The sequence below is a fragment of the Thamnophis sirtalis genome, unplaced genomic scaffold (assembly GCF_051295495.1).
Source record: "Thamnophis sirtalis isolate CommonGarterSnake01/CBP01778 unplaced genomic scaffold, rThaSir2_p1.2 scaffold_3, whole genome shotgun sequence".
Classification (NCBI taxonomy): Eukaryota; Metazoa; Chordata; class Lepidosauria; order Squamata; family Natricidae; genus Thamnophis; species Thamnophis sirtalis.
In genome coordinates this window covers 172,106,124-172,133,325 of record NW_028261383.1, presented here as the reverse complement: position 1 = coordinate 172,133,325, position 27,202 = coordinate 172,106,124, and the positions used below count along the sequence as shown (strand labels likewise).

At 41.9% G+C, this 27,202-nt stretch overlaps 1 protein-coding gene across 1 annotated transcript in view; it reads right to left on the bottom strand.

The window, feature by feature from the left end:
• The window catches only part of LOC148048385 (intercellular adhesion molecule 1-like), a 36,434-nt gene that overhangs the window by 2,401 nt on the left and 6,831 nt on the right, over window positions 1-27,202 (bottom strand). The window contains exons 5-12 of the mRNA XM_087708291.1: window positions 25,602-25,883; window positions 24,014-24,256; window positions 22,289-22,478; window positions 12,122-12,219; window positions 11,934-12,005; window positions 6,811-7,065; window positions 5,214-5,531; window positions 787-1,110 (exon numbers count right to left, since the gene is read on the bottom strand). Coding sequence (XP_087564417.1) covers window positions 787-1,110; window positions 5,214-5,531; window positions 6,811-7,065; window positions 11,934-12,005; window positions 12,122-12,219; window positions 22,289-22,478; window positions 24,014-24,256; window positions 25,602-25,883 — 1,782 coding nt within the window. The remainder of the gene's footprint in view (window positions 1-786; window positions 1,111-5,213; window positions 5,532-6,810; window positions 7,066-11,933; window positions 12,006-12,121; window positions 12,220-22,288; window positions 22,479-24,013; window positions 24,257-25,601; window positions 25,884-27,202) is intronic.

Sequence of the window (27,202 nt, the reverse complement as noted above, 5' to 3'; positions counted from 1 at the left end):
GCTTCTTATTCTATCCTCAGGTGCCTTGAATAATAGCTTGACTCCCTCTTCTTTGTGGCAACCCCTGAGATATTGGAACACTGCTATCATGTCTCCCCTGGTCCTTCTTTTCATTAAACTGCAACCGTTCTTCATATGTTTTAGCTTCCAGTAATCAACCCTATTAATAAAATTATTCTTTCTCTTGTAATTTTAGAAGTTCTAACTCCTGTTTCTCTTATTTGACCATCAATAAAACAGACCACAAAATAAGCAGGAATTGATATGAGCAGGTGTGGTCTAGAATGGTATGTTTCATAGCTGACTGGCAACCTCAACATTATGATGTGGTCTCTCTTCATATTATATAATAAAGAAAAGTCTCTGAGCAGGTATAGAGTCTTTTTCTCTCCCACCTGAGCAATCACATGCTTTTTCTGCCTACTTATAATAAAGTTTTCTGTTACACATGTGGGTAAAAGAGAGACCTTTGGGGTTTACAATCTAGGCATTTTGTTTTTAGACACTAATCAGTCTTTCCTTGATGGCATTCTGAGATCTATCATAGCATCCATTTTTTTTTAAAAAATGGAGAAAGTTAAAAGAAAAATACAACCTTAAACATCTGCCCCCCCCCCCCCCCGCGAAATATGTCTGAACTGGCTGTTCACCGTTTATATGTTTTTATAATAACAAGGGAGGAAAACCACATTGTTTGATCTTCCCCAGAGCGTGGAAGCTGTTGATACATTTCTGCAATGAGACATGTGTGTCTGTTTATGAAAGGTTCTTGGCTTGCCAACTTACCAGCAGTCGTGAGTGAAACCCCTGGAGATATGATGTAAACTGTTTCCTGTAGGCCTAAGTGCACGCTTGCGTGACAATAAGCTTCCCGACCATGGTCCTCTGGATGGAGGGTGACAGGGAGAATGACCGTGTAGTTTTCTACTTCAACCCAAGTACAGTTTGTAACACTTGGTGTACCCAACCTCTCTGACCCTTTAAAAAAGGCCACCACAAGGCTATGGCAGGGATTTACTCTTATTATGTGGCATAGCAGGTTATAAGCCCATCTCTGGCCTGGCGACGCCTTCTGGAGTTCCAGGGTCATTTGCTCAAGAGGTACTGTATCTGCGGCCAAAGAAAGACAACATTAATTGGAATGAACGGCTGGCTTTCATCTCTGAGAGAGATGGAATATTTCTCTTCCTTGCTCTCCTACTAATAGCTGGGTGGGTTCAAGCTCTTCCAGGAGAAAGACATCCTTCATCTGTCAAATTTGGAGATTGCTGCCACCACCCCTTAGAAATCTTGAAAACTTAGAAATTTATTTCGGTGTTCTTTCCACTTCAGGGTCCTGTCAATCAAGGAGTCGGAAGTAGGGCTGTGGTTTAAACCGTCTTGATCTCCCTGAGTCACCACAATATACCCTATGTGGAAAATGTCTCTTTAAAGGGTTTTTTTTTAAAGGTAAAGGTTCCCTGGAACATATGTGCTAGTCGTTCCCGACTCTAGGGGGTGGTGCTCATCTCTGTTTCAAAGCCGAACAGCCAGCGCTTCCCGAAGACGTCTCCATGGTTAAGTGGCCGGTATGACTAAGTGCCAAAAGCTGTCACTTTCCCACCAAAGGGGTCCCTATTTTTCTATTTGCATTTTTACATGCTTTCGAATTGCTGGGTTGGCAGAAGCTGGGACAAGTAACGGGAGCTCACTCAGTTAGGCAGCGCTAGGGATTCGAACCGCCAAACTGCCAGCCTTTCTGATCGCCACGGTCAGCGTCTTAGCCACTGAGCGCCTAAATTTCAAGTTTACAGCATTAATTAGAGTACAATAGTGAATACCTAACTAATGGTTCAAATGACCGGCAGTTTTAGAAGTGCTGGTATTTAAATAATGGCTGATAAGGCTTTTTCTTCTGTGATATTCAGGTATCTAACACAAGAACATGCTGTATGTGCTTGATTATGTTAGATAATCTAAACAAATTAGGATTTGGTTTCTATTTTACTTTTGTGGATCTATCTAGCAGGCAAGTATTGATTCTTCAGGACCAATTTTGTGATAGTGTTTCTTAACACATTATTTTGACATCTTAGATTAGAACATTTTGGCTCATAAGACATTTGGTCATGAAAAGTAAATTAGTGACTTTCCCTTGAGATTCTACACTGAAATGGACATTAAATGCCCAACCATTTCTAATTTTCATTTCTAATCTTATCCAAAGAACAATAAATCATCCTTAATTTGTCAGCAGGGTTTTTGAGACTGAAATTGTATTGAAAACACACTTTCACACTTCAACCACTGCCCTGCTCCTTTTTAAAATAGCAACATCTTTGATGAATCACCCTTCTAGAACGTATTTTTGTGAGATGTTTTCCTATCAAAGCCTGTAAGTATCTTAATTCATCTGATCACAGATGTCTATCCTTTACTGTATTTCAACAACACACAGAACTATAAGCTCACCAACCTATTTATACTGCAGTGTCTCATGTATAAGCCCAGCACTTAAAGTTACTTTATGCTTCAGGGTGTTAAAATTGAGTTAACTGTTTGTAAACAGGGCCTTTGTGTAAAACATGATGTTCTTTTTCTAGTTGTAGGAAGGAATGCAGTGTGATTAAAATGCTGGGTTAGAGACAGCAAGACCTAAATTCTCCTCCATGGCTGGGCATTCAGGGTGACTCTGGACTATCACTTTCTCCCAGCCCAACCTACTCAAGAGTTATTATGGGGAAAACTAGGAGCATTACACTTCTTGAATGAAAGGCAAGATATAAATGAGTGACTGATAATATAGGAGGATATAAGAATTGCTCTTTCAAATCTCTTTTTAGAGCACATATGGAATGTGTATGTGTGTGTGTGTGTGTGTGTGTGTGTCTGTCTGTCTGTCTTTGGTTATTTGGGTTTTCTCCCGCGTAAAATTGGAAGTGCCTTGGTGACGTTTCGACGAAGTCTCATTCGTCATCTTCAGGCTTCGTGCTTCCAGGAGCAATGTGATATCTCAGCTGTTTCTTCTTTTTAACTGCCAGTGGGGGTTTGAGCTGATTGGGTGGGAGCTTGGCTGTGTTCTGATATGGTGGAGGTGTGTTCTGATTGGTTGGGGGTTTGTGTTTCATGTAAGGATAGGAGGGGTTTAAAGTGGCTAATGGTGCAGGCCTGGTGTCATTCCTCATGTTAGGGACTTGTTTATCAATAAGCAAATTGCTCCTGGAAGCACCAAGCTGAGCAAACAAGCCTGAAGATGACGAATGAGACTTCGTCGAAACGTCACCAAGACACTTCCAATTTTACGCAGGAGAAAACCTGAATAACCAAAGACCTACATGTATGTATGTATGTATGTATGTATGTATGTATGTATGTATGTATAGGTATAGGTATAGGTATAGGTATAGGTATAGGTATAGGTATAGGTATAGGTATAGGTATAGGTATAGGTATAGGTATAGATATAGATATAGATATAGATATAGATATAGAGATATAGATATAGATATAGATATAGATATAGATATAGATATGAGAGCTAAATAGCTTGAAATAGATCTATACTAGTCTCCCTTTATTTATTTATCAGCACAAATATAACATATATATATGTGTGTGTGTGTGTGTGTGTGTATATATATATATATATGATTTTTTACAACCCCTGGTAAGCCCCAATTATGGGAGGAAGCTAACTGCTTCCATCATCTATCTATCGGCTCGTCACAAAAGTCCATCACGACAGAAACCCAATATTTTTACTGTTGCCTTTGTTATATTTGTGTTTTTTTATTTGTGCTGATAAATAAATAAAGGGAGACTAGTATAGATCGATTTCAAGCTATTTAGCTCTCATCAGCTAGCCATACCCTTACTGGGATTTGAACCTGGGCTATATATATAGTGTTTTAGGAGATTCTAGCCCTCCACCCTAAGCTTTAGGAGATTCTAGCCCTCCACCCTAAGCTAGAAGAGAATAATTACTCCGGAGAGGCTGCCAATGTCTCTGTGTGTTTTGGGGAAGGGGGGGGGATGCTGATTTAAAATTGCATCTTTTGGCAGGACATAATTAAAAGGGCAAGAGGAAGAGGATGTTGTTTTTTGCACTGGACAAGGTGGACTCACTAGACCAGGGGTCTCCAACCTTGACCACTTTAGGACTTGTGGACTTCAACTCCCAGAATACCTCAGCCAGGGCTGGCTGAGGTATTCTGGCAGTCCACAAGGTTCGAGATCCCTGCACTAGACCAGTGGTGGGTTTCAATTTTTTTTTTACTACTGCCTCGGTGGGGGTGGGTAGGTGGCAGGGGAAGGAAAATCTCCTTCCCTTGCCTCTTTACAGGAAAATCTGTAAAACCTCCATTCCCTCCCGATCAGTTGGGACTAGAGAGGCAAAGAATATATGGGGGCGGGGGCCAGTCAGAGATGGTATTTACTGGTTCTCCGAACTACTCAAAATATCTTCTACTGGTTCTCCAGAACTGGTCAGAACCTGCTGAATACCACCTCTGATCTAACTTTAATGTGAAAGAACGGGAAGTTATTAAAGGATGAATAAAATAGCAGAGTTGGAAGGAACCTTGGAGGTCTTCTAGTCCAACCCCCTGCCTAGGCAGGAAACCCTACGCCACTTCAGACAAATGGCTATCCAACATCTTCTTAAAAATTTCCAGTGTTGGAGCATTCACAACATCTGGAAGCAAGTTGTCCCTGATGAGATCTTATAAACTCTAATTCATTTAATTTTCCTCAAGTTCCAGTTCCGGCTCATATTATTTTTTTTGTCCTAGTCTTGCATGTGTCTCTGTCTGACCTTAACTATTGCTATTCTGGAGGGTGGTCACTATAGGACATTTAGAAAGGTAGGTAGGGAACACCTGCTTTAAAGGAAGTGAATGGGAGCTCACCAAAAGCTTTGTGAAGACAATCAAAATAGTCTTTAAAAGGTGGAAGACTTTAAAATCCCGGTGCCGCGTTCACCATACAGCGGGACGTGTCACGTCCCGCTCTATGGTGGATGCAGCAGCAGGGCTTTAAAGTCTAATGGTGGACATAGCGCTGGAGCGGCCAGCTCAGGCGGGCGAAAGGAAGTGCTTTAATCAGTGGAGTCCTGGGGCAGAGGACTGCCTCACCACCCATAAACCTCACCGCACGTCACTGGATAATTGTTATACTCTGTAACTACAGAATGAAGTATGTCTACATCAGAACTGGAACAATGGATGGGATCTCACCAAAAGTCCATAATGATATGCCCTGGGAGGTGTTTTTCAGGAGTGGTCCTATTGGTCTCAGATCCAGGGATGTTTGGCAGGTGATTGTCTTGCTGTAGTCATCTTCCTGAGCTATTATGCTATGGTTCACCACAACAACACCAGCTTCAGGGTGAGTGTGATCCTCAAAGGTCTTTACCAGAAGTTGCTCTTCCTCTTTCAGCAAAGTCACGGTGAGGTTCCGGATGGGGGCTACACCAAAAACCCGGCATGTCAAGTTATACAACTTGCCCACTTCCATTTCTGGTACTGGATCCAGCTCAAGCTTCTGTGGAGGTTCTGTAATAGAATAAGATATAGCCGAACATCTTCAATGTTTAGAGGAGAGGTGGTGATGAGTAAAACCATGGTTTTTCTGGACTTAGTAAGTAAGTAAGTAAAATCTTTATTACGGTCAAAGACCAGCAATACACATTAGTTTCTACACTATATTAAAAAAATGCTAACATTAAAATATAATTAAAAAGTATTGACATTAAAAGTGGATAATAACATAATGGTCCAAAGATTGTTAAAGGTATGTCCAGATAATTGGTACAAGATGGTACTATACTTCTGTAGCCAATTTTTTCTTATGGATATTGCAGCAGCACAGAACTTTGCCACTGCATACGTGGTAACCGGGTTAATGTTCCTGGAGGAGGAAGCCTAGATAAAAATGGTCTGCCCTCCCTGGCAATCTCTCTAATAAGGGGAGAATATGTGCAGACCTACAAGCTCTGTATAGCTCGCAGTGTAATAGTACGTGTGAATTATCTTCCACTTCTCCTTTACCACATATACAAACCCGTTCTGCTATAGGTGTTCTCTTATACCTGCCCTAGAGGAGTGCTGAAGGAAGAATGTTAAATCTGGCTCTGGATTTAATTCCATTGCAGTTCAGGAAAATTTTTCCAAAGCATGTCTGGGATAGAATAAAAGTAGCCCTCAACTAACAATAGCTCATTTAGTGACGGTTCAAAGTTACGGCACTGAAAAAAAGGGTCTTAAAAGTGAATTGCACGTGTTGAAGTTGTTTTAACGCAAACCAAAGATGCCTTTTAAAAAACAAGTTTACATCCTATTCTGATGCATGCCAGTGCTGTCTGTGAGGTAACTTAAGGTGGTTCTGACAAGTGTCGTCGGCATCTTCATATCCGGTCACATGGGTGGCAAGCCACTCCCATCCGGTCACATGGGTGGCAAGCCACTCCCACAAAGGAGGCCACACCCACAGAGTAGGTTCGAACAATTTTTGAAACCCACCACAAAGTGTAGTTTTTCTGGGGGTGGGGATCTAAAATTTTGCTGCAACTGTAAGGGAGAAAATTCCTAATAGATGCTTGGGTGGGACGTCTTCTGGACACTATAAATCTTCCTCTATATCTGGCAGGTTTGTACCCTCAGGTTTGACTTTTGGCTTCCCGGACCCTCATTTTCTTTTCTGATCTTGTTGAATTTAAGTGCCTGATCCCAAAGAAGAGAGAACTTCTCCCTCTCTTCTACCGAACCTCAGTGTGGCTCCTTCACAGTAGGCAACGTTCAAAACGATAGACTTTCATAGCTGAATTTGACTTACGGTAAACTGTGACAATCCTTTCCAAAGAGCTGGGTTCATTATTACAGGTCACAATGCAAGATGCATTGAGTGACCATTCAATAGCAATGAAAGTGAAAGCTTTCCAGGTGGGCCCGGGTTCTTTATAATCATAGTTGCGAGAAGACTTCTCCTGAATGTCACAGCTGCTGTGGCTTGCTGTGCAATTCATCACAAAGAACTCTCCATATTTCACCGCTTCTCTCAAGGGCGCTTTTGAGTCTTTCTCCTGAGCCCCTGAAAACCCAAGAAAAACAGACATGTGTCAAGAACAGGAAGTAACAAGATAGTGTCACTACTGCAATGCGCTCTACATGGGGCAGACTTTGAAGAGTATTCGGAGACTACAACTCATCCAGAATGCAGCCGCGCAAGCGATTGTGGGTGCACCTTGGTACACCCACGTTACACCTATCCTCCGCGAGCTGCACTGGTTACCGATCAGTCTCCGGATATGCTTCAAAGTGCTAGTCGTAACTTATAAAGCCCTTCATGGTATTGGACCTGGGTACTTGAGAGACCGCCTGCTGCCAATTACCTCCCAAAGACCCGTTAGATCGCACAGGGTCGGCCTCCTCCGGGTTCCGTCTACCAGCCAATGCCATCTGGCTACCACCCGGGGGAGGGCCTTCTCTGTAGCAGCTCCGGCCCTTTGGAATGAACTCCCCGCGGAGATTCGGACCCTCACCTCTCTCCAGGCCTTCCAGAAAGCCGTCAAAACCTGGCTGTGCCGGCAGGCCTGGGGTTGATGAGTTCCCCTCCCCTCTCGACTTGTATGGCTGTATGACTCTTGTGTATTTTAATTACGTGTATTGTGTTTGTATCCCCTTTTCCCCTTTTGAGTTGTTCGCCGCCCTGAGTCCCTCCCGGAGAAGGGCGGCATACAAATAAACTAAATCTTAATCTTAATCTCATTCTGATTTTGTCCAAAGTGTTTAAATCACTCGCACAGTCAGCTGAGATCTTGCCCAACAATATCACCAGGAAAAATTCAGAAAAGGAAGCTATTATACGGTAGCGTCTGGAGTGATGTGGTGGCTCAGTGGCTAGGACGTTGAGCTTGTCGATCAGAAGGTCAGTAGTTCGGCGGTTCGAATCCCTAGTGCTGTGTAATGGCGTGTTCCAGCACCTGCCAATCTAGCAGTTCTAAAGCATGTAAAAATGCAAGTAGAAAAATAGGAACCACCTTTGGTGGGAAGGTAACAGCATTCCGTGCGCCTTCGGCATTTAGTCATGCCGGCCACATGACCACAGAGACGTCTTCAGATAGCACTGGCTCTTCGGCTTTGAAACGGAGATGTGCACCGCCCCCTAGAGTTGGGAACGACTAGCACTTATGTGCAAGGGGAATCTTTAGCTTTACCTTTAACTTGCTTCTTACCTTGGCATCCAGAAAGGTGTTTGTAAAATTTTGCACTGGGAAGTTAACTCTTATTACTGAACTTCTAAAATACTTCTAAATTTTTGGATTACCACCTGTTTCAGAAGCAAATACATAATTTTACCTCTGAGTAAATTAGCTGTTTGTCTATCATAGCAAAAAAAACAAAAAACCAATCAATCAGGAGGATTCTAGTGGAACATTTTTCTTATTAAATATTTATTAAAAGGCACACACATGCCTCCTCAGTATATCAATATTTTCACAGCTGATCTAGAATTATATTTTCTCAGCTCTTACCCCCTTCTTTACTTGAGTTTTATGGTAGTTTTCACCGTCTGGACTGATAAATAATGAATTTCTGCCCAAATTCCATCAATACTTCAATAGCTTCCATCCCATCATCAACTTTAGCCTCAAATAATCTACAGAACGAGTCCACTTTCTTAAAACCACACAGTGGACCCATAGGCAATATACAGCATAGCTACATGCTTCTAGCTTTGACCCAGAGCACATAATCAAGCTACCCTCTCATCTACAACTAGGCATTACACTACAACGGCATCTGTTCTGGCCCACTTGATGGTCATGCTCAAGTGATAGAATTAAACCAGACATTCAGGAGGCTGAATGTATCCACCCAACAAAATCAACGGACAAATCAATAGAACCTGATTGGTTCTCAGGGAAGATCTATTAAAAGACAGACCACAAAAAACAGAACAGAATACCATTGGTTGTCCCTTATAGCTCACAGCTCAATCACACAAAACATTATTAATAAGCTAAAGACAATAATGGTAAGTGACACTTCATTTTCTCAAGTATAGGATAGTAGACCTATATTTTAAATAAGCAGCCTGTCAGCGTTCCAAGTATCATGTAGAATTAAATCAGAGTCCAAGGCAAAACGATCCTTAAAGTTCCAATTTAATAAAGCAGACATCTTAGGCACATCTGTGTGAATCCCAATTCTGGAAATGACATCAGAATCCCACCCAGTTAAAAGTTCCTGATCTTGTCCCCACACCCACAATCCATCACATGGTCCAATCTTCTTCTTCCACGCTAGCGTCTCCACCCAGCTGCTTCCGATCAGGTGTGAAAGTATGGAGACAAAAGATGACCTTGGTCTTCTAGTAAAGAATGAAAAACAATACATTCCACAATCTCACTCCTATCTATTCCCCCCTCCCATCGACTATACTAATGAAACAGCATAATGAAATAAGAGAAAGTGTGGCAGGCCAAAATTCTAAAAGGAATATAATTGCAGGCCTGACACAGCCATCCATTGTGAAGCAGATTCTCACAAGCAACAAGGAAGAACAGGACAATGAGGCTAAAACTAAGACTCTGCCACAAATCCAGATGTCTACATATGTCTCATATGTAGCCTGCATCTTATAACCTCCCTTTTTTGCCCCAATTTAAATCTTCCCTCAATCTAGCCACTCTATGCAGATGAGAAAGTGAGATGCAGCTCACAACAGCTATACCTTTTAAACAAAATGTTGGAAAAGGTGCTACCAGACTCCTGATGTTTTTCCTCCCTCTGAGTGTGCTCACTTGTTTCCCCTTGCTAGAGATGGAAAGAACCGGAATGAGTTGCCCCCCTGCTTTTCTATGGGAAGTTAAACTGGAAGGCAAATCCTCCGACCCTTGACCACTGAACATGCTAAAATCCAGAGAGAACCAATTTAACGTTCCTAATTTAACACCCGTCTTGTTCCAAGATCTTCATGATCTTGGGCCCATCATTATTGTATAAACTAACCTTCCTCACAGGCATGCCATGGCAAGGACAAAAGCAAGAACTCATGTTAAATTTCTTGAGGCCATATTTGCAGTGTGCATTTATAACATCCAATCCTTACATAGTATGGTTGAGAAATGTGTTATTTCACTCCTCATGAGGGTGGTTTCTGTTGGCCCTGATAATGGCCTGAATGCGAAACACTCCCTCTCAGGATATTTTCTGATCCGTATAGATTAGACGTGGCAACCTTCTTCTGAAATGGAAAGGCACCAGGGAGGGTTGAAGCATTCTGAGTTTTCTTGTCTCAAACCAGAGGGGTGGGATGCTAGCTGGGAAAGACCCTTTTTATTGAAAAATATCATTCTATCATTTATAATTAGTTCATCCCCTAATTCATCCAATCTTATACTTTATTTATTCACATTGTGATGCTAATATCTGGACCTTCCACTTGTGCAGAAGACAAGAAGACTTAATAACTTTACTATTACTACTAAGAATGTGTTTGTAGTTTCTGAAGATTCTTCCCAAGTACATCATATTTACAATATTTATGTATCGGCAGCTCATGAAATTAAATGAAAGATATAGAACCATACAATAAACATACATTGAAAGAAGACCATATCCAAGGAAACCTGTGTGTGTGTGTGTGTATATGTGTGTGCGTAGAATTGGAGATGTCTTGGCGACGTTTCGACGAAGTCACATTCGTCATCTTCAGGCAGCTTCAGACTACTTCAGGTTTGGTGTTTCCAGGAGTAGTGTGGGATCTTGGCTGTTTGTTCCTTATAACTGCTGGTAGGGGATTAAATTTTAAATTTTAAGGATTTATAAGGAACAAACAGCCAAGATCCCACACTACTCCTGGAAACACCAAATCTGAAGTAGTCAGCAGCAGCCTGAAGATGACGAATGTGACTTCGTCGAAATGTCGCCAAGACATCTCCAATTCTACGCGGGAGAAAACCCGAACAACTAGAGACCTACATACTAACACCCGCGAAAACCTCAGAATATATATATATATATATATATATATATATATATATATATATATATATATATATATATATATATATATATATATATATATATATATATATATATATATATGCAGAAATAAACTAAAATTAAAAGTATAACCAGAGTTCAGCACTTAGAAAAATTAAAAATGAATACTTAATTTTTGTGTTACGACTAACAAAGCACTTTCGCTATTGTCTGTCTTGAAAAGAGATCTAGGTTTCATGTTGTTAATTTAAAGACTCAATTATTCACATATGGACAATTCAGAAAACGAAGGGGAGCATTTCCTAAAATGACTCTTGCATATAGGTTGGGATCAGTGGTGGGATTCAGCCAGTTCGCACCTATTCGGGAGAACCGGTTGGTAACTTTCTAAGTAGTTCAGAGAACCGGTTGTTGGAAGAAATCTCCTTTTGTTTTTCCCCACTTTACTGGGCTAATCCTGTAAGGAAGGCAGGAAGGAAACATTCTGGTGTCGTTTCTAGCCTAATCTTTATTGATCTGCTTACAGAAACTGCCTCTCCAGTTAACCCTTATTCTGTTGGAACAGCTAAGGCGAAGTGCCCATCGACCTGAGTGACATTGACTTGGCCACACCCACATGATCACATGACCACCGAGCCCCACCTACCCAGATGGTCATTAGGGCAGAGAACCGGTTGTTAAATTATTTGAGTCCCACCACTAGTGAAGATCCATCTGGATCTTGAGCCTATCTTCTAGGGTGTTAGCTATTCCTGCCACCTTAGTAGGATATAATGGGATATAATGCTTGTCCCTCACCAGCCTGTTGAATAACACAACAGATGCTGTAGCTTAAAGCACATATTGGGTCACAGTTTGGAAAGCCAAGCAAAAGACCTTCAAGGTGAATACAAGATTAAGTTCTGCAGAGATTAAGTTCTGCATAGATTCTAGCTATAGAAGACTTACTTGAAAGAGCCAGGAAGAATCCAATACAACACAGAAAGGCAGTGAAGAGCGTCCAAGTTTTCATCTGCATGGCTAAAAGGAAGTGGAAAGAAGCAGCTCATTAACTAAGAAAATGTGTCCTTCAACAATTACACTAGAATAAATCACCAGGAACAACTGCGAAGGTGAAGACCAAACTCAGTCCCAACCTCTGACTCCACGACTCAAGAGTCCATCCCTGTAGCCAAGGGATGCCCACACCTTTTGGCATGTAGAGAAGTATTTGGAATCTTCCTTGACTTGCTGTCTAGAAAACACGAATGCAAGATAACCAGCCCTGAATGTTCCCCTGTATTCCAACGTGCAAATGAAATATTTTAGTTCCATCTTTCTTTTCCATTTTTTCCCCTCTTTGGGTGATAATCGGGTTGAGCTTTTGTTCTCTCCCACCTAATTTTTCCTTGCAAGCTTAAAGACTTTCTGCAAGTCTTGGAACACTTTTCGTACAGTCACATATATACTGTGCATAACCGGGGCCATATAACATTAAACAATAAACACAGCCATTCCTCTTGTCCACAATACCCCCCAAAATACAAACCCAATGTACCACTTCGACCCTCCATACACCCTTTCTTTCGCCCCCCTCCAACTTTCCTTCTTCCCTCCATCATTCCCCTCTACCCTACTTCCCCTCCCCCTCAATCACTCCTCTCTCCCAGTCCACTCCCTCCCTTCCTTCTCACCCTCCTTCCAATCCTCTCTCCCACCCTCTCTACCCCTCTTTCTTCTAGCCCTCTACTCCTCCCTTCGGTGTATTTCTACTATCTATTAATATATTCAGCTTGTCCTATTTTTACAGTGAAATTAAAGAGCAACAGTATACAAGTGCAGTCGTGTTACTATAAAATCTAACACATACTATATATCCCCCCTCCCCCCCAACACCCCACCTCCCTTCCCCCCCCCCCGACTTCCCAGAGCCCGTACACGGTATAGGTTTTTAACAAACACAGTCTAAAATATATTAAGACAAAGGAAATTAAAAAAAGAAGTTAATAACATCTCTGCATGAGAGGGGAACAGTTTTAATATGTTGCCGTTGCTGGTTTTTTATTCGTCAGTTTAGTTGATCTGGTTTGTTCTTCACGTGCTTCACTACTGTAATGTTCGAATGTGGATTTGTTTTTGCTTTTTGCTCTTTTTTTACAATATTTATATATTGGCAGCTCATGAAATTAAATGAAAGATATAGAACCATACAATAAACATTGAAAGGAGACCATATCCAAGGAAACCTGGGTGTGTATATATATATATATATATATATATATATATATATATATATATATATATATATATATATATATATATATATATATATATATATATATATATATATATATATATATATATATATATATATATATATATATATATATATATATGTGCAGAAATAAACTAAACTTAAAAGTATAACCAGAGTTCAGCACTTAGAAATATCAAAAATGAACACTTAATTTTTGTGTTACGACTAACAAAGCACTTTCGCTCTTGTCTCTGGAACAGTTTTAATATGTTGTTGGTTTTTATTCGCGTTAGTTTAGTTGTTCTGGTTTCTTCTTCTTCACGTGCTTCACTACTGTAATGTTCGAATGTGGATTTGATTTTGCTTTTTGCTCTTTTTTTCCTGCTTCTTATTGCCATTATGTTAAAAAAATGGATCTTTCCTTATCTTTTGTAATTGCTGTTTTTAATTGTTTTACAATTTGCTAGGTGGGGTTCTCCTCCCCCCCAAAAAAATCAATTTGCAACCTCTGCTCCAAGTGCCTCTTGGATTTTTTTTAATTAAATTTTTTATTTCTCATATATACATTCACAATTATATGATCTCATAACTGTTATTAATAATATGTATTTGTAACAATTTTTCTCCCCTACAGTTGCCAATATACTTGAAATTGCTTTCTTACCATCCCATAAACCCATCTTATCTTACAACAATCCTACTTCCTCTTCCTTCCTTCCCTCCTACCTTCCCTCCTTTCTTCTCTCCTTCTCTCCTTCCTTCCCTCCTTCCTTCCCTCCCTCCTTCCCCATTCCCTCCCTCCTTTCTTCTCTCCTTCCTTCCTTCCCTCCTTCCTTCCCTCCTTCCTTCCCTCCTTCCTTCCCTCCTTTCTTCTCTCCTTCCCTCTTCCTTCTCTCCTTCCTTCCCTCCTTCCTTCCCCCTTCCTTCTCTCCTTCCTTCCCTCCTCCCTTCCCTCCTTTCTTCTCTCCTTCCTTCCCTCCTTCCTTCCCTCCTTTCTTCTCTCCTTCGCTCCTTCTCTCCTTCCTTCCTCTTGGGTTTTCTTACATCCTCTAGAGCTGCTTTTTCTTCTTCCGCATCTCCCCCTTTTCTCCCTTGCTTTGAGACAAGAAATTCAGGACACTTTTATCTTCTCCTCATCAAAGCCTTCTGATGTGAAGGAAGCTGGAAAAAGAAGCCCGCTCAAAGCCTCTTTCTACTTTGCTCCCATAGTCTATTCTCCACCCCATTTGCCAGCTTAGATCCATTTGGCAGATTCCCTGTGAAGTGAAGGTTTTGGTGTCCTCCCCATGTTGAGATGATAAAGAGATTCAGAAAGTTTTATCACTTACCTGCATTGGGGGACAGATGTGGCTCAAAGGAGAAAGAGCACCGGAAGAATGCAAAATGGTCTCCGTGTGGTTGGTGCTGTTGCTACAAGCCTCCTCCAGTCAATGGCCCAGGAGGTTTCTCTTACTAGTGGTAGTAAAAGGCAGGCAGGCAAAACTCTTCCTGTTAGGAGAAGATAAGGCCACCAGCTTTTGAGTTCCTAGAAAGGCAACCCTGAAGGAAAAGCTCTTTGCATTAATAACAAATACTGGGCGTTAACACTACTCTTTTTTTTTTAAAGTAATCTTTATTAGTTATACATTTTTTTAAAGAGTAAAACATACAAATACAAATACAATTTTAAACATACAACCCCCTCCCCCCCCACGGTGACAGTCATTCACAGCCCAACTTTTTTTCCCCCTTCCTCATTGTTAGGTCTCTAAGCCACATCTTCTCATTACAAAATAGTTTATAGTTTATTTATTTGTATGCCGCCCTTTTCCCTGAGGGGACTCAGGGCGGCTCAGAAGTTAGGGAAAATTCAGGGATCTATTACAATACCCATGTTCACTTTTAACTTTCCCCGTTTTAAGTCCCTGCTGTTCTCCTTGTCGCCCACATATACCATAGGTTCCAGCTAAGGTAATGTTCCGTTTCTCCTTTGTCCCTCAGCCAACCCGTCATTCTGTCCATTTCTGCACATTCATAGATCTTTTTAATTATAGCCTCTTCCGACGGTATGGTAGTGGATTTCCAAAATTGTGCATAAGTTATTCTTGCGGCCACAATTATATGCAGGCTCAAACGCCATATTGAACTGCTCATGTTTTCTGGTTTAATGCTTAGTAGAAGGTTCTCGGGTCTCCATTCCATGCTTGCCCCGGTAACCTCTTTTAGCCATTTTTTAATCCTTTTCCAGTATTTCGTGGCCTCACTACTCTTAATAACACATATTTTATTATTTTATTATTCATTATATATTTTGTAGCTACAGCACTTTTGGTTGGTTGGTTTGGTTTGGTTTGGTTTGGTTAGTTTGTTGGATTTATATGCCACCCTTCTCCCAAGGACTCAGGGCGGTGTACAACATTAAAAAAAACCACATATTACAAAAGTTAAAAAAAAATTAGATAGAATGTCCAAAAAACAAACCCAATTAAGATCAACAATAACATTTTTTAAAAAATTGATTAAAATTAGCAACAATCAATCATTTATTTTATTTTATTCAGGCCAGGCCGGCTTGCTGGAAAAGCCAACATTTTAGGGCGCGTCGGAAGGACCGAAGATCGGGGTTTATACGAGGCTCCGGGGGCAGCTCATTCCAGAGCGGGAGTAAGTCTCATTGAACAGAAAAATATTTCCTTTCAAGTACTGGCAGGTCTATCTCTTCCATGGAAATCAATAACGTCTTTTCAAGGGGAGGAGAGGAAGGGATGTGCACTACATCCTCCAAAGTCTTTGTAGCTCGTTCAAGAGTTATGTCTGTCAGTTGGTATCATAGCAATAGCAGTTAGACTTATATACCGCTTCATAGGGCTTTCAGCCCTCTCTAAGCGGTTTACAGAGTCAGCATATCACCCCAGTGAGTACGTATCAGTGGTGGGATTCAAATAATTCTCTGCCCTAATGACCAGCTGAGTAGGTGGGGCTCGGTGGTCAAGTGATCACGTGGGCATGGCCAAGTCGAGAGCCGAGGTGGCGCAGTGGTTAAATGCAGCACTGCAGGCTACTTCAGCTGACTGTAGTTCTGCAGTTCGGCTGTTCAAATCTCACCAGCTCAGGGTTGACTCAGCCTTCCATCCTTCCGAGGTGGGTGAAATGAGGACCCGGATTGTTGTTGGGGGCAATATGCTGACTCTGTAAACCACTTAGAGTGGGCTGAAAGCCCTATGAAGCGGTATATAAGGTGCTCAGTCCAGTCCCTCTTTGCAGTCGCAGAAGTCTGGATCCCATAACCAACAGTTTCAGCTAGGCTCAAATTGTGGAAGGAAAGTTAAATCCACCACTTGCTGTGCTACAAAGGCAATCAGAAAGGGCATTATAATGTAAAGTGAATTGATTTCTGGAAATTAGTTTTCTTGTAAGATACCCAAAAACTCCAAAGTGGCTACAAAAGCCTAGAATTCAATAAGATGATGACGATTTGGGAACTAAAAAGGCACAGACAGGATGTTTAAGATGATAATTTCTCAATAAAGAAGAGACCAGAAGGCATAATTATATATTTCCCCCCTATTTCTTTCTTTATGCTTTTTCTTACTTTGCAACTTTTGTTTGTTCATTTTTACAGTATTAAAAAAATTCACATACATATAGTACTGTTCTGACTCCCCTCATCCCACACCAACACACACTCCGAGCCAAAGATAAGTTACGACATTTAATTAACAGACAGACAGGTCCTTGGCAGCAAACCGGAAGAGACAAGCTTGGGCAGCAATCCAGCACAGATAAGCCGTGGCAGCAATCCAGCCAGCCAAGCTCACAATAATGTTCTCCAACATTAATTCCTGCGTTGACTTCTGCAAAAGAGGCGTGTGCACAAGCAGTCCTTTTTATAGTCTGGAGAGGAGCCTAATGACCACCAGCTGAGTGCAATTGCATCCTGTAACTGCACAACTGTTCCTGACGCCTATTAGCTCTTCGATGGCGTGCATCCAGGAACAACTCACTACTGGCTTCCGGCTCACTCTCCCTTGTCTCCTCCCCACTGGTCCAAGGCTCAGGCGCCTCCTGGTGGCCAACCAGCCTCTCTGTGCCCTGCTCGGAGTCGGAACCCTGTCCAGGGTCCTCCACATCCTCCAGAGCCGACTCATAGGGCCCCTTGCTGTCGGAGTCTGGTGGCAGCTCCAACGGCTCCTGCTGGGCCACAACAAGTACATACATACATTATATATGATAATACAGTATTGTGGCAACACATTTATGGAGGTTTCCCAGTACAGCTAATTTGACCCCACTGATCTGTTAAGATGGCTGATGAAGACTAAATCAAACCCCCCAAAAAATCCTCTTTCCAATGTTCTTCTGTCCCACTTTTATTATTTTTATAAGTAATTCAAGACAGCAAACATGCCAAATACTCTTTCCTCCTCTTATTTTCTCCACAACAACAATCCTGTGAGGTGAGTTGGGCTGAGAAAGAATAACTGGCTCCAAGTTACCCAGTCGGCTTTCATGCCTAAGGAGGAACTAGAATTCACCAGTCTCCTGGTTCTCAACAAACTATAAAAAAATTCTCAGAACCTGAAACAGTTAGAAGAGGTTCCACCAGTGGACCCAGAAAGCAGGCCACACCTACAGAAGAGCTTCCAAATTTTTTTGAAACCCACCACTTGTGGGTGTGTAATGTCCCGCAGTTATCAATCACCTCCCTGCGACCAATTAGATCACACAGATTAGGCCTCCTCCGTATTCCATCGGCCAGCCAGTGTCGGCTGGCAACTACAAGGAGGAGGGCCTTCTCAGTAGTAGCCCCGACCCTTTGGAACGAACTCCCCGTGGAGATTCGTACCCTCACCACCGTCCAGGCCTTCCGCACAGCCTTGAAGAACTGGCTAGCCCGTCAGGCCTGGGGACAAGGATAGTGCCCCTCCCGAATGATGAATGTATGTTGCTTATTGTTTTTATTATATGTGTCTATGTTACTGTTTGCATTTCCCCCTCCCTGATTTTATGTGAGCCGCCCTGAGTCCCCTCAGGGAAAAGGGCGGCCTACAAATGTCAATAAAATCAAAATCAAATCTACGCATTAATAATGATCTAGTAATATTTCCTTATACATTTTAGGGACCTTTCCTTACATAATTGGTGTTTTCTTTCATACTTTTGGATTTCTAATTTCTGTTTCCGTTAGTTGGCAATTGCTAAAACCAATCCCACGTGAAGAAGTATTCAAAGCCTTCTTGATTTTAATTGTCAATTTATTTATTCCTGCACATTGTAATATTTATTCATTTACATATCTCTCTTTTTCCACTGTTGTGCAAACACAATTCCAGCAGCTGCTAACATGTGTTAAATTAAATATATCTTATACTCCCTTTCAAATAGCCAACAAAATATTTCTGGTTTTAATTCCATATCTTGCTTTACGATTGCTTGTAACCACTAACTTCTGAATAGCTACTTGGACCGATCTAAGTACTAATTCATAATTTCATATCCGGTCACATGGGCGGCAAGCCACTCCCATCTGGTCACATGGGCAGCAAGCCACTCCCTTCTGGTCACATGGGTGGCAAGCCACTCCCACAAAGGAGGCCACACCCAAAGAGTAGGTTCCAACAATTTTTGAAACCCACCACTGCCATGGACCTATGAAGGAAATGGGAAAGAAGAACCCCATCAGAAAGAAAGAAAGAAAGAAAGAAAGAAAGAAAGAAAGAAAGAAAGAAAGAAAGAAAGAAAGAAAGAAAGAAAGAAAGAAAGAAAGAAAGAAAAAGCTATATGCCAAAGGAGAGATGAAAGCATCCACAGGTATAAACTTTTGGGAAAGAAAGACAAAAGAGAGTGAATAAGTGAGAAGGGAAACAATCCCTAAGACGAAAAGGCAGCTATTGGTAAACTCAACCTCACCAGAGCTAGTCGGTGAACTTTCCCTTCCCTGCATGGATGGGAAGGGGAAGAAACAGTGACCAATTGAGTCATGGGATACCAGGAGTCCTGGAACCCTTTGCCAGGTTTTGCTGCAATCTGGACAAGAATTTCTGAAACTGGCTGGAGAAACAATCAAGAGAAATGAGAAGCAACTGCCTTCCGTGAGACTTCCGTGGGAGCCAGCACCTCTGGTGACTGGACATTTATCTTTTAAGCCTTCCTCTCTTCCTCTGGTCAAGTTGAATTGTCATCTGTACAGTCCTTGGAACTGCAGATATAGCTGTGACTTCCCAAACCTGCGTAAAGTTTATTTCTTGGTCTTGCTGAGCTGTGTCTGTCTTCCTAATCACTCTGCTGCCATCCCATGTTCATCTGAATTTTTGCGCTCCTGCTCCTGTAGGATAGCCTTATCCAAATCCAATCAAGTAGCTATTAAACTGTTTTTAAATTCCCCCATCATTTTAAATTCAGGTACAGTCCCGCTATTCAACAGTAGATGGTGCTGGCAGGTTTTGAAATAGGATAGCAATCAGAAAGAAAGTTAGTTTTACTCTGTTTTAGGTTGATTACAAAAAGGAGACAATAAATAAATGTCTTGACTCATCCTGGCATTAAAGTATGCCATATACCCAAAGAGTCTGTTCTTTACTTACACTTACTGCCATGCAAATGAATGAAGCTATATCACGGTTCCACACTTATTCTAGAGAAGAAAGGGAATTGAGAATTGAAATTTATATAATTATTACGCCATGTATGGCCTTTCCTGGATCAGGAGTCCATGAGCTCAGTCATTCAGGCCCCAGTCATCTCTCACCTGAACTACTGCAATGCATTTTACCTGGGGTTACCCTCGTCCCTTATAACATCACAAGGGCCAAGATGAAGAGCAAGAGGAGGAATTCTGGGAGTTGAAGTCCACAAGTCTTAAAGCTGTCAACTTTGAACACCCCTGGGGTTTTTTTCTCTAAAGGGTTAGGGGTGCGAGGGTCTTGAAACTTGACAGCTTTAAGACTTGCACACTTCAATGCCAGAGTTCCTGAGCCAACATTTTGGTTGCTAAGCAAGAGTTAAGTGAGTTCCACCACATTTTACACATTGGCCACTCCCACCTGGTCACATGGCCAGCAAGTTACTCCCATAAAGCAGGCCACACCTACAGAAGAGGTACTAAAATTAGTTGGAACCCACCACTGGTATGTACGTATATGTATGTGTATATACATTACATATCATTTTTATGATTGTGAGCTGGCCATGCACAATAACATGGGTGCACAATAAATTAACGAAATAAATAAATAATTTAATCATTCATTTTATTCTCCCTGTAATAAAGGACAAATGTAAAAACAATTGGGTATATCGGAAGATTAGAAGATTTGTTGAGTTGTAAAGAAGTTACAGGTCATTGGCTTTTCACTGCAGATTTTTCCGAAATCTAAATAATCTTCTTGTCAGAGGAAAATCTTCCTGTGTTCAGCCTGATACTGTTCACTATAATGTTTGCAGAAAATGACAGGTTTTAGACTTCTCAGGATTCAGGGAAAGTTTATTTAGCAGCCAGGTCCAGAAAGCTAGCCCAGGGCTAGCCAGGGCCGGATTTTCCTATAGGCTAACTAGGCTTCAGCCTAGGGCCTCAAGATCAAGAGGGGCCTACATTCAAATTGTTAGCAAAATTAAAATTACACTATTCTAAAAACAGTGAACACTAAAACACTGAACCGAAAATAAGGAGAAATTCTACGCATATGACTAATAAACAAACATAAAAATGTATTGGTTAAGATCGTTCCAGCGCCGCGGCAGTTGGGGAGCCCGCCCACGTTCCCGGCACCGGCGGTCGGGCGAGTGGCACGGCCGCTCCCAGTAGCCGCCCCGTCGACGTGGAGCCCACCAGCGGCCAGGGAGGTGAGGGCGAGGGGGCCGAGCCAGGCAGCTGAGCGCAGCAGGGGAGGCGGCTGGCCTCGCTGCCTTTGCCGCAGAGCAGAGCCGCCCTCCGTCGGGAGGCCAGCTATATATATTGATATATATTGATATATATCACAGTAATGATGTATTTTATTGTCTCTCATGCAATTTACAAACTTAAAAATGGGAGGTGAAAGGGCCTCATAAGTGGAATAGCCTAGGGCCTCTTTTCATCTAAATCCGGCCCTGCGGTTAGCATTGCAAGTTCTGAACAACCTTCATTATCGAAGCATGTGTTCTTATACATTCTCAAAAGCAGCGCAACACGGAAATACTTAACTCATTTCTTATTAGTTATTTTTTTGGGGGGGGAGCCTTATAAGTAGATGGGGGGGTCTTACTTCTTTTGTTACAGGTATGGACTATGTGTCATTAACGAACTTTATTTGAGCCTTGTGGTTTAGACTTTTGACATAGGGACGTTGGCTAGAACATCTTGTGGTGAGAGGCCGATGACATTTTCCTGTTCCTTTAAGCAAGCGTTTAACTGTCCCTTTTATGCCATGTCTTCATTCTTATATTTTAATTCATATTTTATTCTACTTTAATAATGTATCTAACATTAATAGTATGTGATGACTTTCAATGAAATCATCAGAAGTCCATGTACCAGGATTAAAAAACAAAGAAACAGACCCCCCCCCCCAATTCTGGCTTCCTGACATTTGATGCAGGATTTGTCACTTGATAAAAAACCCCATTTTTAATTTCTCACATTATGAGAAGCTTGCAAATGTAACTGTCCAGAAATAGATATATATAACATGTTGCTACCAAAACAACAATATGGCAAGCAGATGTTTTACACCGCAAGACTAAATGACTATCTATTGCTATGTTTAGGCTGCTGCTGGTATTTCTTCCTTGTTTCCTGGTGCTGTTTTCCACCGAACAGCTGAATTTAGTCCATAGCTCAGAATAGCGAGGCTGGAAGACATCGTGGTACGGGGAGATCTTAAGAAAACACAGGAATGCATCACTTTATAATGCATGACACCAGTCACTATCTGAAAGTCCCAAATCCAAAATCCAAAGAAAGTTCTTTCCAGCAGGCATTGTGAGATGAGGAACACATTTCTGTGCCTTTTTCCTCAATGTTAAATCAAATGATGATCCCTGCTTTAGCTATACTCCTGCTGGTATGGTTGATGTTTCTCTACAGTTTGTAACCACAGCATTCATTTAGTTATTGGTTGTGTGATTCAGGCAGGGTAGCAACTCTGTGTCAGTTCTTGCTTGTGGCTGCTGCTGTTTCCAGAGATGATATATCCTACATTTCTTCCTATTGTTGTAAAAAACCAACCCTCCCAAGGAAAGAAAAATCACAGTGATTGCCAGTATTCCCATGGTGATTGCTAAGATATTGGGCTGGTAAACTGTGGAAGAAAAAAACAAAAGATCAGAAAACCAGATGACTGCGCATTTCAGAGAGCTGCAAGTATATTACGACTTCCCACCCACCTCAACACACAAACACACCCCATGTCTGTTTTGAAAAGGGAGTGTTCCAGCTCTCATAGCTGAGACAAAAATCCGATATATTATATACAAATTGCAACATGTACTGGGCTGTCCCAACAGTATATAGCTAATGTAGGAATTAAGAACTGTCTCCTTTAAGAAACTACCTCATGGGAAATGTACTACCTTATGGGAAATGTAGGCAGAACTGCCTTGTGGGAAATGTAGTTCCATAACATGTGATAAACATCAGCGGGGTACTCTGCCCAGGAAAAGTGATTTATTACTGGTCACTCTCTGAATCGCCCTTTGTCTACCAGAAAGCAGCCTTGCATCACAGCATGGGTTAGAGAAATTAATGTCTTTTTACACCACGTAATGGGACCAGATTAAAGTAGTCAGAAGTATCTTAACACTGAACTGTAAGTTTTGCTATTAAGAATGCCAGATAAAAAACTTGATCTGAAAGAGATTCCTACGCATGGAGTTAACTGGCTGCCCAAGCAAGACCTCATTGCCCGGGACAGAACATGTACTGTTAATCAGTAGGTTTAGCTTTCCGAACTTTAAGATGTGTGGACTTCAACTCCCAGAATTCTCCAGTTAGAGGAATTCTCCATCCCTAGTTTCAAAGTTCTGCTGAGTCTCAATCTGTCTTGCTGTTTATTGTTTTCGTGTATGCCTTCAGGTTACTCTTGACTCCTGCCAACAGAGAAATCCCTGAAGATTTCATGGCAAGATTTTCAGAAGTGGCTTGCTGTTGCCTTCTTGCTAGGGCAGAGAAAGGCTGAAAAACTTTAAGCTTAAAGCAAGATTAGAACTCAGTCTCTTGATTTTTTTCCTGGTACTTTAACCAAACTACCCCGTTTCCTGTTAGGCACACTTAATTTGCAAAAAGTTAGTCCCTTGCTGAGATTCCTCACATTTTAAGAAATGTTCTAGGTGAAAAACTCTGAGCCGGGTTGATATCTCCGAATTCTAAAAGAGGTATCGGGAATGTTTTGCTGCATCTAAATACACACTCTCTGCAAATGGCTGTCTTCCTTAAATGTTAGCTGCCTGTTCTCCTAATCACTAGCTGGTGGGATGGACGCAGGGGATGAGAATCAAAAGTTAATATATTTGTTTGGCATTAGGCCAGAAAATGGTGAATCAAAGGTAAGTATTATCTGGGTGCATGAAAATCAGTTCATATCCACACATAAGGGAACCTCTTCACTATTCATAGTAGATGCTTGCTTTTATCCATTAGAAACGTTATCAGTCTTTCTGGATTGCGTCATAGTTGGAAGTGATACCAACAGCTGTGATGAGAATTCCTATCACTTTCTTTTTTTGGGTTACATTTCTAACTTGCATGTGACAGATGAACTTTAACATAGTCCTGGTTAAGCAATACAACCCCCCAATTATGGTTATTCTAGTTCTTTAGAGCAAGAGGTGAACTTACATTCAACGTGTACGGTCACATCTCTAACATCAAAGCCATACTGGTTGGTAGCATTACAGTGATAAATGCCACCATGCTCTCTCTGGACTAGCTGTGGTTCCCCAATGTTATAAGGTCGCCCATCTTTCCAGCACTGAACAGTTGGTGTGGGGTTTCCCAGGGCCGAACAGGTAAATGATGTTGTACTTCCCTCCTTCCAAGTCAGGGCATGGGGACATTTGGAATCATCTATTTGGGGACGATCTAGAATGGAGAAGACAATGTGGTTAATTTCACTAGTAATAATACTCATGCAGAGGTGGGTTCCTACCAGTTCACACCTATTTGGTAGAACTGGTTCATCAAATCTACCGAACCAGTTAGAAGAGGTTCCACCAGTGGACCCGGAAAGCAGGCCACACCTACAGAAGAGGTTCCAAAAATTTTTGAAACCCATCACTGACACACACACAGAGAGAGAGAGAGAGAGAGAGAGAGAGAGAGAGAGAGAGAGACAGACAGACAGACAGACAGACGCAGAGAGAGAGAAAAAGAGAAAGAAAGAAGAAATAAATAAATAAAAAAAGAAAAAAGAAAGAAAAAGAGTGAGAGAGAGATGAAAGAAAAAAAGAAAAAAGGGACACAGAGACAAAAGAAAGGAAAGAGAGAGAGAGAGAGAAACACATGGCCGGCAAGCCACTCCCACAAAGGAGGTGTCAGCACTCCTCCATTGAATAATTAGGAAAGAAAACCACGAGACTCCATTGATAGAAATCAAGTGTATTTTACTAATTATAAATGATTAGAAGCGTAGCAAAGCGAAGACAGATTATTTAGGTGTGAAAGCAAATGATATATAGAATAACCCATTCCCCACGCCTTGGCATCCCAGTTACAGTCCAATCATAATTCTCCCAAGTGTCAGGTGTGATATAACTTCGAAAGGCATCACCAAGATGAAATGTCGGTGCCGTTGGCCTTGGCGGGAAACCTCCTCCGCATGCGCAGTAAGACAGGCAGCCGAAACTCCAGAATCTTCCTCCGGCACAATTAGTATTCCCCTCCCAAATACCATGCCCCCCTCCCCGTTTCAATGGCAGCTGAAGCAGCAGCAAAGCAGAGGCTGGCAGGAGGCCACACCCACAGAGTAGGTTCCAAAATTTTTTGAAACCCACCACTGACACACACACAAACACACACACAGAGAGACACAGAGAGAGAGAGAGAGAGAGAAAGAGAAAAAAGAAGAATTAAATAAATAAAAAAAGAAAAAAGAAAGAAAAAGAGTGAGAGAGAGATGAAAGAAAAAAAAAGAAAAAAGGGACAGAGAGACAAAAGGGGGGAGAGAGAGAGAGAGAGAGAGAGAGAGAGAGAGAGAGAGAGAGAAAACACATGGTCGACAAGCCACTCCCACCCGGTCACATGGCCAGCAAGCCACTCCCACAAAGGAGGCCACACCCACAGAGTAGGTTCCAAACTTTTTGGAAACCCACCACTGGTGTGATGCATCTTCTTCTGTTCTGCAAAGCTGCTGCACATTTGGTAAGCCTTTCAGAGTTCTAAATCTCTAAGAATAAAATATAACATGTGGTTTTTTCCCCCTACTCACAGAAAACGGTGAGATTTTGAGATATATTTCTTTTCTTGGTGTGCCCATCAACGATCAGGATTACTTGGCAGATGAATTCCCTCTCGTTATCCTCTTGCTGAGCGATCACTGCGTGCTGCAGGAAACGTTCATCTACTTTGCCAGTTGATAAGGTTTTGGCAGCATCTGTGATCTGCATCTTAAAACCAGGGGAAGCACTGCCGACAGCCCTGCACGTAATGTTCACTGTTTGATTGACGACAGCTTCTGAACTGCCAATCTGCAACATGAGATTTGGTAAAGCTGTGAGGGAACAGAGCAGAGCGGTGATTATGCATCTAGATGGACTACCTCCGGTGACCTAACCTAATTCTAAGAAATTTTCATCAAGGCCCTCCGAATCTTTTTTCTTTCATGAATGAATGTGTCCCAAGATAATGTTCCAGAATCTACTCTGGGTCAGTCACCAGGACAAGAAATTTAATCTTCTGAGCTTTTGGACAAGTGCTGGATCCCCATCCTCAGTGGAACCTCTCTCCAGCAGTGTGTGTTTTTGGAGTGTGTGATCTTGGAAGTTGTGTTCTAGTGTTTCCAAAAACCAGTAGAATGCAGCTTCCGAGTTCTGCAAGTGGGCATCACACACTGCCCGGAGGCTACCATACGAAGACAAATTATGCGTTGTAAAGATCACTTGGAGGTTGAGTTGAGTTGAGTAGAGTTTATTGGTCTTGTATGCCGCCCACTCCCGAAGGGCTCCGGGCGGCTTACAATAAACAAGGGAAGGGGATAAATAGACAAAACAACACTTTAAAATACGCAACATTCACAATTACCGTGGGACTGGATATTTCACAAGCCCCCCGGCCTGCTGGAGCAGCCAGGACTTGGTGGCTTTTCGGAAGGCCGGGAGAGTGGTAAGGGTCTGGATCTCTACGGGGAGATCGTTCCACAGGGCCGGAGCAGCTACAGAGAAGGCCCTCCCCCGGGGAGTCTCCAGCCGACATTGACCGGCCGACGGCACCCGGAGGAGGCCCAATCTGTGTGATCTTATTGGTCGTTGGGAGGTAAATGGCAGGAGGCGGTCTCTCAGGTAGCCAGGTCAAACTGATTTAAAATTTTAAAATCAGAAACCAGAATAGATGATAGCTAGGGTTTGGGGTTTTTTTTTTGACATAGAAAAAGATTTTTAAATATTGGCTCTGCTATATTAGCATACTTAGGTAAATGTAAACTGTAAAACCATAAAGGTTCCACATCTTTGTGGCATGCAGGGCAGAAGTGGGTTCCTACCAGTTCGCACCTATTCGGTAGAACCGGTTTGTCAAATCTACCGAACCGGTTAGAAGAGGTTCCACCAGTGGACCCGGAAAGCAGGCCACACCTACAGAAGAGGTACCAAAAATTTTCGAAACCCACCACTGCCACACACACAGACAGACAGACAGACTGACACAGAGAGAGAGAGAAAGAAAAAGAAAGGAAGAAAGAAAGAAAGAAAGAAAAAAGAAAGAAAAAGAGTGAGAGAGATGAAAGAAAAAAAGAAAAAAGGGACAGAGAGGCAAAAGGAAGGAGAGAGAGAGAGAGAGAGAGAGAGAGAGAGGGAGAGGGAGAGGGAGAGAGAA